The following is a 17,315-nucleotide window of genomic DNA, read 5'->3' on the forward strand; positions in this document are numbered from 1 at the left end:
ACTGGAAAGGGAAAACTCCAAAGTCATAATAAGGCCCATTTAATACAATCACCCACATGAGGTTTGCCTAATCTGCTAGCCATTTGCCAGACACTATTAGCTATTTCAATAGAATCCTGATCAACATTGTTAAATATAGTTCCTTTGCCAGCGTCATTATAATTATATTAGTTTTTGAGCCATCTCTTCCAGTGTAAATTAAAGAAGACAATTTGAAATTACGCTATGAAGGTAGCTAACCTTTTTTTTGCACCAAATTCATTCCAAACCTTGTTCAACAACGGTATGATGAGATGTTTCATATACAGTAAAAACCCTGATGTACAGTACAGTAACCACAGTAGGAAACACAAGAAAATAAAATGTGCCTTTCAGGAAAGTTGTGTCATTCTGCCTTTCCTATGATTCTTTCATAATGTAAATGTTACCCCCACTAGGGTGTTGAAGGTGTTCCTGTCCCGTACTGCTCAGAGGATCCCCTACATGACCAGCTGGCGAGTGTTGCGTCTACTGGGCATCATCCTACTCATCGTCTGCTGGTTCCTGGTGGCTTGGACATCTGCTGTCTGTCAGAACCCGGACAGGAAGTTGGCTCTCATCGACGTGGGCTACACGCCCGATGGGCTGCAGTTCAGCATGTGCCTGCTGGATCGCTGGGACTACATGATGGCTGTCGGTAAGCCCTGCTACTGACCTCTGCCTCCACAGGGTGATGTACATTGATTTATGGAACACTGAACTCTGTGTGTTAGGGGCAAAGTGAGAAGACAAGGGTTATTCGCAGCATTCATGGATTAAAATCAGGAGGCAATTTGTTTGGTGTGATAGCATTTGGAGGTCAAAGAAAGTCAGAGGTGGGAAGTAGTGGAGTACTGTACTTAATTACATTTTTTTCTGGTAGCAGTACTTTACCCCACTACTTGTTTTTCTGATGGCTTTTTACTTTTACTTCTTACACTTTTAACACAAATACCTGTACTTTTACTTCTTACTTTTTCAAAACAGGTTGTTACTTTAGTTTTAATCTGTGTTTGGTGACATGATCATTATTATTTAGATTCATTGCGTGTGAATGAAAACGTTGTAATTTTGCCGTTGTTCAGCATCAAAACATTCATTAGCTAACAATGACATTATTGTTGTATTAATATAAAGTGAGGTCAGTTACTCTATAAAACAGATGGTATAGTTATGGGTACTTTTTACTTAAAGTGGACCTATTATGCTATATTTGAAAAATATATTGTAGGGCCATACCTATACAAAACATGTCTGAAGTGTTTTGCTTAAAATACCAAACAGATCACCCATTGTAGCCATGCCTCATACTGCTCATACTGCTCTATTACAGCCCTGTTCCAAACAGGCTGATTCTGCTTTAAATGGAACGGCTACTGCTAGCCACGCCCTTTTGTAGTGTCATGCAGCTTTCCCCTGCTAAGAGAGTTTTCTACGGGGAGAAACTCAGCTAAACGCTGCGGTGATTACATGCCATATCCCATATTATGCTCCCAACCACTTCAAGCATTATTTATGAAACAGTATGGAGCTCAAACCTTTCTCTCTCGCAGGGTTTACATTACACATATTCTCTCCAGTTAGCCTACAGCGTTAGCTCCATGGTTAGCTCTGAGTGTTAGCATGCTTGCTAATGTAAACACAGAGCATATTACTCCCAAATCACGCCATGCATTGTTTCTGATACAGCACATAGCTTGACATTCGCCTTATGCCATTATATGTATTATATATAACAACTTTACTCTAAGTGCCTCCTGCAGACATCCTGCTGAATACACAGACACACAGCTGCGAGAGGGGATTCAGCTAGACACGGAGACGATAGGTTGGGATGTGTCACGTGTGCCAGAGACGATAGGTTGGGACATGTCACGTGTGCCGGAGATGATAGGTTGGGACGTGTCATGTCGGCCGGATGTCGCCAATGACGTAATAGGAGCACAAATTCTGGATCTGCTTGTTAGCACCCCCCTTTTTTTTATTTTTTTAGAGATGTGGGTATGGATGAAAAGAGAAAGGGTTTTGTTTTCGGAGACTTTGTGAGTTCCCTGACACACCGGGGACACATTTATGTATAAAAGACATCAAAAAGTGCTTTTTGCATAATAGGTCCCCTTTAAGTAAATTTCGAAGCCCATACTTTTTTACTTTTACTTGAGTAAAGAAGTTTAGTCAGTACTTTACTTTTTTACCAGAGTAATTTTAAACATGAGTACCTGTACTTCTACTTGAGCAAAGGATGTATTTACTTTTGCCATCTCTGAAGAAAGTGAGGAAGATAGGTCGGGTGGGGAAAACAGTTTGTCTCCATTTACATTACTGAAATGCTCATTTGTTTTCCAAAAGTAGACATTATTCCTCTCAGACAGGGCTTCATTTTTGGACATATTCCTGTGGTGCAGAGGGCAACCAGCAGCCTATAAAGGTAGCTGAGAAATCAAACAATCTCAGAGGGGGGGCAGCATCTTGCCTTGAGGAAATCTGCATGCTGTTTTACATCTGCTGACTCAGGCTTGAATGAGTCAAAACCATGGTCCTTTCTTACTTCAGGGAAAACAGATGGACCTCCAGCAGAGTCAACATGCTGTGATACTGTATACTGAACGCACATTTTCATTTGGATTATAAGTGGGTAAAAATAGGGAGGCGCGAGTCAGCTCTGACGTCATCTACATAGTGTAAGGCTCATAAATTAAAAACACACACACCACTCGCATGCAATACAATAAGAAAACTACCTTCATTCCAATCAGGATTTATTATTTAGCCAAAGCAATCATATATAAACTGCATTTTCAGCATCACAGAGGTGTTTGTTAAATCTGGAATAATAGATAGCATTTAATTACATTTCTCTCAAATTCTTGCCGACTCTACAGCATTGTTTTATATATGCACTGTGAAAGTTTCCTTTTGGTGAAGTTGTTTATTCTTTGTACAATAATGTCATAAGGCACCATTCATTAAGGCATGTTTCCCTTATTGGAAAGATGATAATGAAGGAGGAAAGAGAGATTTCTTCTCTTTCTTTAAAAAAAGCAGAATCTGTAACCCATATTGGCAGACGCACTGCAGATCTCCTTTCATTCAATTTAGATATTTAGATATTTTGTCCTTCTCATGCCGTCACAAATAACACATTCAATTTCATCTAATGCTATCTATTGTTCCTGTTGTGAGGAATAATGTTTGTGTGAATCATTCCCAGTAGTTCAAGCACACAACACAATAAATGTGAAAATAATGGAAAAAGGTTTTCATGGAAAAAGCTCTGTGTTTATTGCTGTGGAGTTTGCTACCTAGGTGACATTACATGGGGTTGCCATGGAGGTGCATAGGGATTCATTTATTGTCCAGAGAATACATCCACAGCTGTTACAAATGAGTATGATAGCCTTTGTTAAACCGGACCTTTTCTTACCTGTGTTGTACAACAGCTTGCACTAGCTCAATGAGAGCACTGAACTGTGAAGTGGCTGATTCGTTGTTGTATGTTACTTTATGTTTGGGCCTACAAAGCCTGTCAAATGCATTAAATGTATTCTTTCAATGTGTTCACGACATATTTTTCTATCTTGCTTTACAGCTGAGTTCCTCTTCCTGCTGTGGGCAGTATATCTGTGTTACGCTGTGAGGACGGTGCCCTCTGCATTCCACGAACCTCGCTACATGGCCATCGCTGTTCACAACGAACTTGTCCTGACGGCAATATTCTATGTCATCAGGTGAGAATTCTCCCTCCCTGTCATTTAGATTTGCTTAGCGGATGTATGTGGTGGCATGAATATAAGATAGGTATCTCTATCTATCTAACAAAAACATTACATTCATTTGAATTCCTGGCGCTATCTTTATATTCTGGTGCGGTAATCTCCGCCCCTCTGGGGATAAGAGGAAGATAAAACAAATATTATCGCGAACAAAAGCCTCTTCATCAACATACAGATGCTGTCACTTACATTCACAACATGTGCCACATTTACTAGCTCCATATTTTATATTATAGTCTTTGATTGCCCTCCACTGCTGTCATTTTGACATTTATGTCCTCCAGTAGATTGTCTAATTTCCATCACATGCGGGCTACCGCTCGACCCCTCTGTTCATCTAGGGTTTTTTATTATTGTGGTGAAATCTCCCCCCTCCCTCCAGTGTACACGTCAAATAGCTGCACCGTGCAGTTTATCAATTAGACGTTTTAGCTGACACCACCACAGCCAATCCTAGCTGGAGTCCCCCTAATTGAGAGCTTAGCTCCATCACATTATTCACTAATGAACCATTTCAGAATATTTTATGTATTTCAAGACAGAATAAATAGCTTCAATTATTTTCAGCCACATTCCAGTTATAAAAATAAAATCAATTACCAAGAAAGTCTTCATCATTGACGTATATTTGACAGTTTCTCTGGATAAATCTGAGACTTTTTTAACAGTTTTGATGGTATTTAAACATCTGGCGCTTTGTGATTATTTTGCCAACCTCTTTAATCGACCACTTCAGCCTTGTTGTGAGGCTTTGCTATGCGGAAAATGGCCCAATAAGACCCCTTATAAATTGGAAAGCTGCCTGGTTTGCTAGTTATTCCAACTGGCTGCCACCAGAGACCACAGCGTACATAGGGGTTTGTTAAAGGCATCTGGCAGCCATTTTTGTTACTCACAAAACCTGCTATTTGATCCCTCAGTGACCAGTTACAGCTCAGGCTTCTTTGTTTGATGTGATATTCATCAGGTTTTAGCCAGGTCCAGGTGTAAGTGGGAGAAACTGAAGGGAACATAATAGCTTGAGGTCGAATCGTGAGTGATGGGGAGTGTTTCAGTAAAGCGCTGGCTGCGAGCAGTCAGCATGCCAAGATTATTAAATCCTCATCTGCACCGAAACTCCTTACAAAACATGAATGAGGGATGACTTCAAAGCTTTTGGACATTTCATCTGCTGGACCTTTGCCTTCATTCATCCCTCACAGCTATTACCACATTACTGTTTGTTAATTAGCCATTTACCAACTAACCACTGTAATGATAATGCTAGATGACATTTGCTTGGAGAGAAGCACTCTGGTGGTATATGGAATCATTATCTGACAGGACATACCTTCATGTCTTTGCCGTGCATGTGGTATCACAGTGCAAAAAGCCTGTTCTAAATAAAAGGCTGACTATTATTTCTCCGTGTTATTATCTCATTTTACACCAACTGCTGCAACACAGTCAGCCCAGTGTCTTATTGTCTGAAAATGGTTGAATCTTGTGACCAGATCAAGGTCATTCCCCCTTATTGTGAAACCAATTTCGAAAAAGGAGGAAAATATTGTGTCCTTGCCAGCATAAGGATCACCCAAGTGGAACATTATATGAGGCAGTGGAATTGACGCCTAGACAGACAGTGTATAAATCTACTTTGGCTGAAAACACATTAAGACTGCTGGTCTCCGTCTCTGCCGGCTCCATCTGTATCTAAGAGGTTTACTTCAAACACAGTAACGAGTATGAATATCATAGGATAATTTAGTTATTATTGACTGCCTTTAGTGTATGTACATTTAGAATTTGACAAGGCACTCTTGTATAGATGTTAAAGATCTGTGTAATAACAAGACTAGTGCCCGGAACAACAGATATTAAACTAATAATGAACACTAGGAATTCGAGCAGCTTGATTGATGAATCTACATGCATTATCATTATTATGAATACTTTACTATTACTAATAGTAATTGCATGTACAGACAGTCAAATAAATTGGCTATATGTCTGGGTATCACTGCTCTTGAATTAATATTAAACTAGATTCATTCTCTCCCTCTTGTCTGTTTTTCTCATCCTGAATATCTTTCCTCTTTGTTTTCATTTGACAGGTTCACTCTAGCTCCAGAGCTCCATCCAGACTGGATGCTGTTACTGTTCTTCACCCACACACACTTATCTGTTACAGTAACACTGGGTCTGCTACTCATCCCAAAGGTAATCATCACATTTAATAATGTATATATTAAATGTATCATTCTTACCTTACATGTGTTTTTTATTAACTATTTTTGTTTTAATCCAGTTCAAGGATCAAGCTCAAAAGAGATTGTATTTTTACATTCTTGTCAACAAATCTTATGACAAGAGAAAAATGAATTGTTATGATCCAAGTACGTTTTGTCTGTGTATCTGAAGCCTGATATATATTGTACATTTCTGTGGCATAGACCTTTATTGTTATCCAAAAACACCTCACTGAGCTACACAAAAGGTGACATTCCCAGCTGTTTTAGGAAACTACTTTGTCTTTTTATTGAATTAAGCTGTATATGTGAGACATATTTTAAAGATTTTCCGTAGTTACCAATGGATTTTGGGGTGGGGAAGAGAAAGGCATTGAAAGTCAGGAGGGATTGAGAAGCAAACTAAAACATTGATGGCTCTGAAATGACTGTTACAAACAATGCTGTTCCTCTTTATGCCACACCATCAGTTCCTGTTTGCTGGCACCCACATGAGAGATGATATAGCCTCCGAGGCGTATGAGGACGAGATGGACATGGGTCGTTCGGGGTCGTATCTGAACAGCAGCATAACATCGGCATGGAGCGAACACAGTCTTGATCCTGAAGACATCCGGGTATGAAGTGCTTCCTATAACCTTTCATTCTCCATTGTATAACCTGGTGACAACCTTTCCAGAAATACTGAGCAATGGTAGTTTTTTATTGCAGACACCAGACGAAATGGGCCATCTCAGTTCTATTAATGGCTGTGGCGTAAGGTCTTGCGACAGTCATTGGGAAAAACGTACCAACGTGAGCAGAGATTTCTGTTTGTCTGTTAGGGCTGAAGAAGTCTCTCTACCAAAAGATTTGGGAAAACTTATTCAGCAGAAGGCATTCATTGTGTCAGATCGAAATACAGACAGAAATACCATAAAATAATGACCTGAGCTTCGAGGCTGTTTCAGACCTAACATTAAAACACTCCGTTTCCTTATTTGATGCTGTCCGAAACTGTCCTGTCTTTGCTTTTTATCAGAATGCATGTGATATTCCGTAGTATATAATTTAACCATTTTTAGTCAAGTCTCCTGAATTTGTACTGCATGTCTCTGTGCAGTAGAATGCTTTTTTGTAACAGTGCTTTGATTAGAAATATCAATTTTTTAATGAATGCACTTCTTTGCAATCTAAACTGCCAACTAATCACCTTGTTTCTGTCTTTCCCCCCTTGATTTGTTCTAAATATGTAGGAGGAGTTGAAGAAACTCTACTCCCAGCTGGAGATTTACAAGAGGAAAAAGATGCTAGCAAACAACCCTCATCTCCAGAAGAAGCGTAGTTCCAAAAAAGGGTTGGGTCGTTCGCTGATGAGACGCATAACTGAGATTCCGGAATCGGTGCACCGGCAGTGCAGCCGTGAAGACAAGGATGCTGGAGAACATGGGAGCAACCGTAACAGCATTTGCATGTTGAAGAAGAACCCCTTTGATCAGACTCACCCAGGAAAGCCGGCAAAGGAGGAGACGCTTAAGAACAAGGTTTTCTCCCTCAAGAAGTCCCACAGCAGTTACGACCATGTCCGTGACCAGAGTGAAGACTCCAGCAGCTCAGCAACAGACAAGATGGAGGTTACTCCGACTGAAGGCTCTCTCTTGGACACACTTATTGGCAAGAAGCTGGTCAAGAAGAAGTCCAGTGAGAATGTAGGGGTCACCAGTGAATCTACAGAATCGGTTCCTTTGGTCTGCAAGTCAGCTAGCGCCCATAACCTCAGCGCAGACAAGAAACCGATTCATCCCAGAGCCTCCATGCTTCAGAAGTCCCTCAGTGTCATCGCCAGTGCCAAAGAGAAGACTTTGGGCTTGACAGGAAAAACCCAGAGTGCAGAGGACAGCAATAAGAAGAGTCAGCCGAAGAGCAAAGAGACGAGGGCCAATGCAGATCCGGAGAATGAATTCCAACCCAAGATGATTATCAGCCAGTCAGTTGAGTGCAAACAGACTGCGTCATTGGGTAGGATCATGAAACAGCCAGTGAGCGGTAGCCAGCCTACAATCTGCTCTGATCCAATCAGGGGAAAAGACCTCTTTGATCTCTCAGAGGTTTGTCCCTGGGAACTGGAGGATCTCCCAACGCCATCTGAAAACAAGGTCCAAAAGCATGTATCCATCGCGCCAGATGAAACCACAACTGTTCACGGAGGGAGCACCAAGGGAGGAAAATCTCAGCAGCAGAAACAGAAAGCTTCTGATCAACCTCCATCGAGTGGCAGTCATTCAAAGGAAATTCCAAAGACGACCGCTGTACGAGCAGAGATATGTCCATGGGAAGATGGAGGTGAAAGTCAAGGTGGTCAAGTAGAAGGCTCAAATCCACAAACAAACATTCAGGCAAGCAAACTTGCTCAGACCCAACCGCCTCATTCAACAGAGAGTTCCAAAACACATCGGGTAGACGTTTGTCCATGGGACGTTGAGGAGGCCCAAAACAAAACTGAGTCAGCTTTTTCTCCAGATGTAACAACACAAAGAAAAGGCACCTCTCCTGTGGAAGGTAAAAGAAGAAGTACTCTTTTAGATCCATCCAAAACAGGAGACTCGCTGCAACCACTATCTGCAAAAGCAGATGTCTGTCCCTGGGACTATGAAAGCACTGCAGTATCTCCAAGTTCTGAGAGGACACCCAGTCCCTCTCAAGCATCCAAAACCAGGGAATCCCCATCAAAAAGAAAGGGTACCCCTTCCACAAGAACAGTTGAGAAAGAGAAATCAAAAGACGCTGATATTGAGAAAAGTAGAACAAAAGCTAAGGACAAGAGTAAATCTTCAGAGAAACAAACAAGCCAACAAAAAATGGCTGCCGTATGCCCATGGGATGTGGAGAGTCATCAGGATGTTCCGGCGGGAGAAAAAAGGAAGAGTGCAAATATAGGGACGGCCAAAGCAAAGCCAGTTGAAGTCTGTCCATGGGATTTTGAAGCTTCATTAGATAAAAAAGATACAGACAAAAGTGCTTCTCCCATGAAACAGAGCAATCCCAGTCCTAAAGGCGGTGTTGTAAGTGCTCAAAAGGCAGATGTTTGTCCCTGGGACTTTGACGATAGCACATCAAGCAAGAAGGCATGACCTTAATGGACTATTAAAATGATAGTTATTGATGTATACTTTTTTCACTCTGAAATTGTTAAGTGCGGTGACTTGGAAGAAAAGTTCAAGATCAAGTTCCACGAGTTGCCTTCCTTTATGAGTTTTTTTCCTCTTTTACCTATTTTGAAAATAAGTAAAATGTAAAAAAACAATAAAGTCATGACAAGCATTCCAGATTATTACAGGAAGATCCTGAGGATAAATCTTAGACCAATTATGCAACTTTTGATTCAGCCTTTTCACTTCATTAGCAATGTTGGAAATCTGCATATATCATGTTCTCTATTCGGTCAACAATTCTTGGTGGTTGTTTTGTGCATTATCATCATCACTTATTGGACTAAGATATGACATGATCTGTAGGCGGAAAAGAAGTATGACATTAAGGTTGATGTACAAAACAGCAAAAGTGAAAGCCAAAGAATAAGGAAACAATTGCAAAGAGCGTTATTGGTCTGTCGGCGATAAAGTTAAATTATTATTTTGTGTCCACTCCTTGGCACAGAGGGAGGGACTCCCAGGATATAAAACAGTATATAGCACTTTAGCCAACCTAAATTGAGAACTGAAGGTGTTCTTTTTGTACAATTTGTCTTCTTATTTTCAACTTCATGGCATGATGTCACATACCGACCAAACTTAGTTTTTATTTAGATCTATTTAATTGTAGTTCTCAGCAGATTAAATTGCTTCCAAGTCTGCAGAGATGTACTGTATGTGCCTAACTAACTAGCATTGTCTTGTACCAGTCTGAAACGAAGCAAAAATACTTCTTCTTCTTCAGCACTTTGTGACCGTGAATTATATAAACAGCATGCACAGCCAAGTGTTGAGACTAGTTGGACCCTTCTGGTTTGTCAACTAAAGCAGTTTATATGTTGAGAAATATATAATGGTTTGTTTTTTTATATACCAGAGGCACTCCTTTTACTGCTTTCCTATTTCCAGAGGCTCATTCAGGATGGTGGAGATTATATGAGAGCAGCATTAACATGAATGTGTGTCAAAATGGCTCATATGTACACTGAAAAAAGTAGGGATAGAAATACTGGGGCAATACTGAGGGAACAATTTGCACCAGCTTTGTTTATGAATCCAGCATGGATCATTTTGTTGGCTTGAACCAAGTATGTGTGTTTGAGTGTGGACACAATATCATGCATTTAAAGTGTAAATGTAATTCTGTAGCTAAACCTCTGATGTCTCATACAAGAAGAAGCTTTAACTCACTAAAAACCCAAAAATGAAATGGTTTTCTAAACGGTAATTAACATATTTTACCATTTAATTTCACGAACAGCGAGTAAAGCTACTGCTTTGAAGGGTAATAGTGGTTTATTATAACTTGGGTTTTATTTTCCTAATTATGGCCATCATTCCAACCAAACATTTTGAGACCTGGAACAGGTCAGTGATGTAGCCTTGTTTCCAGATTTTAGCTTTTACTTTGTCATAATTACCAAAATAAAACCCAATCTTTTGGAGATCAAAACTATCCTTTGATATTTTAAGATAAAATATTAATAAACGACCATTATACAATGGCGATAACAAGCACTACACTGCCATCACTTTTTTATTTGCATTTCTGTACGGAAATCGAATGCATGCTCTTCCCAGTTTAATTCAGGTTTGTTGATTAGTTGAGATGACCTTTTAGAATTAGGTTTAGCAATGCGGCATCAACTAATAATCTGACTAAACCTTTTGAGGACTTTAATTTGTTTAATGTTTTGTATCAAAATGTCTAAATATTCATCAAGCACTATCCACGTGAAAAAAAGAATCTCCCACTTAAATTTGAAATGACCGTTGAACACTTGCTAAGAATTGCAACCTTGCAAAAAAACATATATCAATAGCATCCACGGTATTTTGTGAGAAATACATGGTAACACTGAATGTTGTCACTGATTGTAATTATCTATAATTGCTGTCAAATTCCTTAATATCCAAGCTCTGTAGTATTGTGATTTAAAAAACAAGTCATATTTGATAAAACATACTGTAGGTCTTCAATTGCTTCATTTCTTTGGCACAAACAAAAAATAGAACAGTGAAAATTATATTTTGGAATCTAATTTTGTTCTACAGCTTACCTCTATCAACATGATGTAGATGCTACGACATGCATATCTGAAAGATTACCCATTGACCTATTGGGGTGTCATCTGAAATATTTCAAATGTGTAGTGTTTGCCTTACAGCGTGAGATTTGTCACCCCCCCCTTGAGCTCCTATAGGAACGGTGTCTGAGAAGAACTGTCAACGTGCATGGATTGATTGTAATGATTTGATGGATCTATGTGATATTTATCAGCCAGATGTTACGCGTCATCCATCATATGCATTGTGGTAGTAGATGCAGGGCCATACCAAGAGACCCTGTGTGACAAGAATGACATTTCAAAAGCCTTTTCTTTTTTTTAAGTCACTTTGGAATCACTGCCGCGTTGGATCTTTACTGCCCTGGTGATGGACAATACGCTGTATATTTTTATCCTTGTAGGAAAGCTATTTGAAATGAGAAGATGTGTTTATTTCTTGATATTCATTTTGAAGACGACTTTAAATGAGCTCAAACAGGCTTTAAAACAACCATGATTTTCATGAAATTCTAATATTTGTTCGTAATTTGTATGACGACAAATGATGGTATTTTTTTCTCCATTTAAAAATGTACTTTTCAAGGCATTTATTGATTAACTTTACACACTGGGCCCATGAGATTTCCAGATTAGAGCTGGAGCACAAGAAACACAATAACACTTGTACTGTCTTAGAGCAGAAGATAATAATATCCAACAATTTCACTGTGTAATACATCATATTACAATCAGTCTTCTTTGTTGTCCCATTTACATAATTCCAGTATGCTTCCTTGAGCATTCCTCAGTTCAGTCAGTCTATGTATACTTACTTGTGTATACATAACCAGTGTACGTTACTCTGGAAATTATCGTCGTCTTTTGGCTGTATCATATGAATCCTTGAAAGTATGAACCTCAAATGGAGCCATTTGTCTTGTACCATCTTAAGATAGACGACACTGTGTCCTGTAGCTCTTTGTCCACCAATCAGATCCTTTACCATTGTTGGCTAGCTGATTTCATTTAAAACTGACTTCTCCTCTCTTGTGACCAAACCCGATGGCAACACAACTACTATTGCTACTACTACTACTACTATTCAATGCCGTAACGTCGTAAATCTTGCTCTTGTGGCTTCTGCATGAATTGAAGAAAAAATAAATAATAGGACCGATGTTTCACTGCCCTTGATAGAACAAAAAAGAAAAAAAATTGATCTTTTATGGACTGTTACAAGTTGTATAGTGAGTGATACTGTCCCTAACCCACTGTATTATGTGCTTGTTATAACTATTGCTCTATGACAAGCTTATAGCATCAATATATGGGAACATTTGGTAGATTTATATTGTGTTATATTGTGATAGCATGTACATAAAAGATACCTCCTCTGCAATAAATATTTATATGAAAATTAAGCGTGTGCTCAAGAGTGTTTCTGAATCTTTTACTGCACTTCAAGATCAAATACAATCCTTTGTCCAAGTCCCTACTCCCGAGGGAAGTTGATACAAGACACTCCCATGATGCATTTGTGCTTTATAATCATCCTTGTCATCCCTTGTGTTTGCTTATTCCTCATGTAGACATGCCGTTAGAGAAACCATGGCCTTTAAAAGCCTCATGCATCATGACCACTTAAGGTTATGTGCTTCTTGGCGACTGTCCTGAAATGCTTTTATGGCTTGATGTGTTTTTTTGGACAGAGATCAATGGACGCTGTGCAGGAAGCGAGAGATACAAGATGGTATCAAATGCTGACTCCAGACCCCTGCAGAAAAACTGAAGCTATTTTCCAATCCCAAAATAATGATTCGCCACGATTAAATAATGTTTCTCTCTGAGCCAAAGGGAAAAATCGTTTCTTGCTCTATTAATACTATTCAAACCTCATACATTCTGCATAATGAGCAATGCATAAAACTGACAGTGTCTACACAACTAGACTAGTGTCACAACTACTTTTGTCTCTATGAATAGGGCTGTGATGCAGCCAAATAACATTGCAAAGTATTATTTTGAAAAGCAAACATGTTAGCATTGATTCCTTTTTACAAGAGCACCTTCGGAGCCGTTGAAATAAATAGAAGATCAATGAAGGCTGCTGCATGGAACTGAAATAGAGAAAACATCAGAGAAGAAAACACATGAGAAATAACCTGTGACGGGCAGATACGGAAACTATTGATGTTCCATTTGATATTCATTACAGTTAAAAAAGCAGTCTTTCCATAAAGAAATATATGACCGTTAAAGTAACTATAAAACATAGACTTTGTTTTACAATAACAGGCTTTTTTAGTGATTAAACTAAGAGAACAATCAGCTGAGTCAGTGGCTTTTCAGAGCTTTATAGTGAGTTTCAAGTCATTATTTAGCTGTCCAGCCCACAACATTGTTTTAGTTCATTATTATTACTCTAACAGAGGTTGTTTTTAGGGAAAAAGTTCATAAAACCCTTCGCACACAGTCAAATGTATTTGACTGACACGGTTAGAGACTAGCTGGTAAACATTATGTTGATCACTTAGCCAGACATTTCTTTCATCTGTCCCCAAAAACCTGTTTTCAAAAAAGATGTTTAATAATAATAATAATAATAATGCATGCAATAAAGTCCTGCAAATCAAGCATTTTATAATTAGGTTTTTTGAGTTGAAGACAGTGTCTGGGGCTGCATTTTATTAAGGAAACAAAAAAACACTGTTCAATTGAAAGATAATCAATTTCTCCTAAGTAACATTCCCTGAAAGCAGCCTTCCAATTGTTACTGGAACCTGCGCAATTTTGGTAATATGTGTCTATCAAGCACCCTACTAAAAGAACAATCATATTAAATTCATTTATACAGAAATATGTGATAACAGGATGTTCTAAAGACAGAAATAATCCCACTGAAGCCTCAATAAGAGACCAGCCCCCTCATACACATCTTAAACTGTGCAAAAAAAGAGTCCTCTGGATCTGTGGTGCATGACGGTGAGAACGGATGTTTGCGCAACTCTTTGTTGTCTTTTAGAGGACAGCGGGACACATCTTCCAGCATGACAGGATACATGTTTATACTTAATCAGAGCCTTTTGTAGGAAGTGCTGGACGGCGGTGGGGAGGAAGACGGACAGGAGATGAGAGGAAGCTGAGCGTTTTGGCACAAGCCAGCATGCTCAGTCGCTGACTCATCCGTCTCTCAGATGGAGGGGAGAGAGGTGGTGGTGTCGGTGGTGGTGGGATGTTGAGGACATGGCATGTGTCATGTCGGACTCATGACTCACAAATAAGGGCTGTGTGCGTGGGGGGGCACCTAGTGGGAGACGTACACATGTGGGAACACGCTGTAACAACATCATTCAAGGGTGCAATTCATTGTTCTTGTGTTGAACCTGATTAACTCAAACACTCCAATTTCTAGAAATCACAGTTGGATGTACACCGTTTTAATTAAGAGTTCAGAATGTCATATCCTTTTTATTTATATTTATATTTTAATCGTTTAACATTTATTAGAATTGTGTTCTTATTCTTGTTTTATTACTATTATCTTTTTTTTCTGTTGTACCTATTTTCACTTTATTTGTTGGATCTTTCCACTTGTCTTGTGTCTTATCTTTCCCAGATAAATCACTATTTATTTTATAGTATTTTATTTGTATTATCATACCTTTTACCTCCTTGTGTCTCTTAACCTGTTAACATGTTACATATTGCTGCATGTATCTGTAAAGGTTTTAACATCTGATCCGAGGGGAATTTCTTGTTGTTTATTTTTTACTTGTGATGTGTTCCATTTTTGAAATACTTTGAGCTGCATTTGTTGTGTGAAAAGTGCTATAAATAAAGTTTTATTTAAATTATTTGTATTATTAAATTACATTTCCTCATGAGTTTAAGAGAGCCATGATCCGTTATTGTATAGCACCTAGTGTTGTAATGTTCGACCTCAGCTAGTAGGCAGTTAGCCGCCCCCGAGGTCCTGTTCTCCTCCATGCTCTGAAGCCACACCTACGGACTCCTACACATGCTTTTCTGCCTCAATGGTGGCTTCATCATTAGAGGAGCCCCTGGTGATGCGAGCATACATGACTCACAGAGAACCTCTGTTACGCTCCTCCTCCTCCTCCTCCTCCTCCACCTCCTCCACCACCTCCACAACTGGCAGATTATGCACAATGCAGACATTAACACATTTATGTCCGTGCAATTCAGCATCAAGGTACACTATCACAGTTCAATTACTTACGCATGTCGTCCAATGAGTAATTGTTTACCCCCGTCAAAAGTGTCCTTGTTTCATTGCTGCAGAGACAATAACTGGAAACACAGCTCATCAGAACTTTGAAACGTGCGTCACTGTGTGCTGCTGTTTAACGTAGGTATCAGCTATTAACACCTACTGCATTTGGGGAGGATCGTCAAGCCAGTGGCGTCCACACGTCAATAAATATGACTTCAAACTGACATTCACATCATTTTGTCTTCAATTCTGAATTTTACATTATCTGTAATTGTTATCTATCTCCAAGTCTAAATGCTTTGTCAAATAATTTCCCACCATGCTAGTAACATGCTCTTCCTTCTGCATATGTTACAACTTATCTGAGAATTTTGCACGTTTGCACCACTTCATAAAGGACAGTTCTTACACTTTGAATTAAACAATGCATATTGTTCCACAGGTATGTGTTATATTCCAATTGACATCTTTTTTTATACTTGTATACATTGTTCGTTTAATGTTTTTTTAAATAGTCCTCTTATAATATTCCCCAAGTGTTCCCATTTGAATTTCTTGTCCGGTGTTTGTGTGAACCGTTATACTGCAAAGCTAATTATTATAATAACAATTTGCTTTGCATTTAGTTGTATCATTATTATTATTATTCAAATACTAAAATCCTTTTATTCTTATAACATGCAAAATATGGCGAATAGCCAATAAAACACCTACCAGGTTGATCCCTGAATCCTTTCATTCCCAGAAGAGAAGAAATACATTAGCAGCACTGTTTGGATACCTTAAGGTAAGAGAAAACACTTTCAGGCCAGTCATTTTGACGGGTAACGGAATATGATGTAACACTGGAAAATACATCATTTCTATATGTCCTCAGAAAGAGACAAAACAAACATATAAAGATAAAGCACACTGCTACAAATGAGTGCTAAAGTGAGCAGCATATTAATAAATGTTCTCATCAAAGGATAACAAACTGATTAACACCTTTACTAAAACATGTCTCAAATGGGAGAATTTGTGTCTTTTTTTTCTTATTTTGAGTTGAAAACCATTGAAAAAAGCTTTCTTAAGCAATCACCTTGTATATGACATGACAACAAAGACTGGTGTAAAAACAACATAAACAGGTTAAAATTCAATAAAGATAACTGACAAGATGAAGCCAATTGTAACTTGTAAATTAGGATACATTGGGATGTGAGTATTTGTTGCTATATCTGCTAAATATAGGCTAAATATAATCAATTGGAAAACAGTATTCAAATAATATTATTTCTCCTTCCCGTCTGAGACTCCTTATAAATACAATTAAGGGCATTTTCCGTAATTCTAGAATAAGATCAGCCTTCATTTGGCATCTATTCTTACAACGTGATTGATTGAACACAATTATCTTAAACTCTAAAGGCTAATAGGCCAATGTATCTCCCTAGCTGACAGGATGAGGCCAGTTTTGGCTCCTCTGATACTGGATGACTTTCCTTGGGTAATGGCTTTGGCTAAGGCTGATATGTAGTATTTTTGGAAAGTAATTCAAATATTGGCAATCAATGTTGTTATTTGTGTTACTGAAACCCGAGATAACATTAATCACTGGACTCCTCCTCTACGACCGGGGTTCATTAGATATTTATGAGTTAAATTATATCTGAACTGCTTATGCAAGTCAAATGATACCAGTTAGAGAGATATATAGAATAGACTTGTAGAATACGGTTTACAGTCATTATCTGTGCTGCAGACGGTGCCGATTACAATTACTTGAAATCAGTGTCAATTACAGCCCCCATGCACGTGACAGGAGCTTGTGAATTTCCTGTACTATCTCTACAAACACTTGT

General features: G+C 38.8%; 1 protein-coding gene across 2 annotated transcripts in view; it reads left to right on the forward strand.

The window, feature by feature from the left end:
* The window catches only part of gpr158a (G protein-coupled receptor 158a), a 74,322-nt gene extending 61,668 nt beyond the window's left edge, over positions 1–12,654 (forward strand). Inside the window, exons 7-12 of one of the 2 annotated variants that reach the window (XM_079662080.1) lie at positions 438–676; positions 3,608–3,746; positions 5,885–5,990; positions 6,490–6,636; positions 6,731–6,814; positions 7,255–12,654. In XM_079662080.1, coding sequence (XP_079518206.1) covers positions 438–676; positions 3,608–3,746; positions 5,885–5,990; positions 6,490–6,636; positions 6,731–6,814; positions 7,255–9,129 — 2,590 coding nt within the window. In that variant the 3' untranslated portion in view covers positions 9,130–12,654. The remainder of the gene's footprint in view (positions 1–437; positions 677–3,607; positions 3,747–5,884; positions 5,991–6,489; positions 6,637–6,730; positions 6,815–7,254) is intronic. The other variant, XM_079662081.1, reaches the window with a different exon arrangement.
* The last annotated feature ends 4,661 nt before the right edge of the window (positions 12,655–17,315 follow it).

Source organism: Notothenia rossii, assembly GCF_949606895.1.
Source record: "Notothenia rossii genome assembly, chromosome: 12".
In the NCBI taxonomy this organism is placed as follows: domain Eukaryota; kingdom Metazoa; phylum Chordata; class Actinopteri; order Perciformes; family Nototheniidae; genus Notothenia; species Notothenia rossii.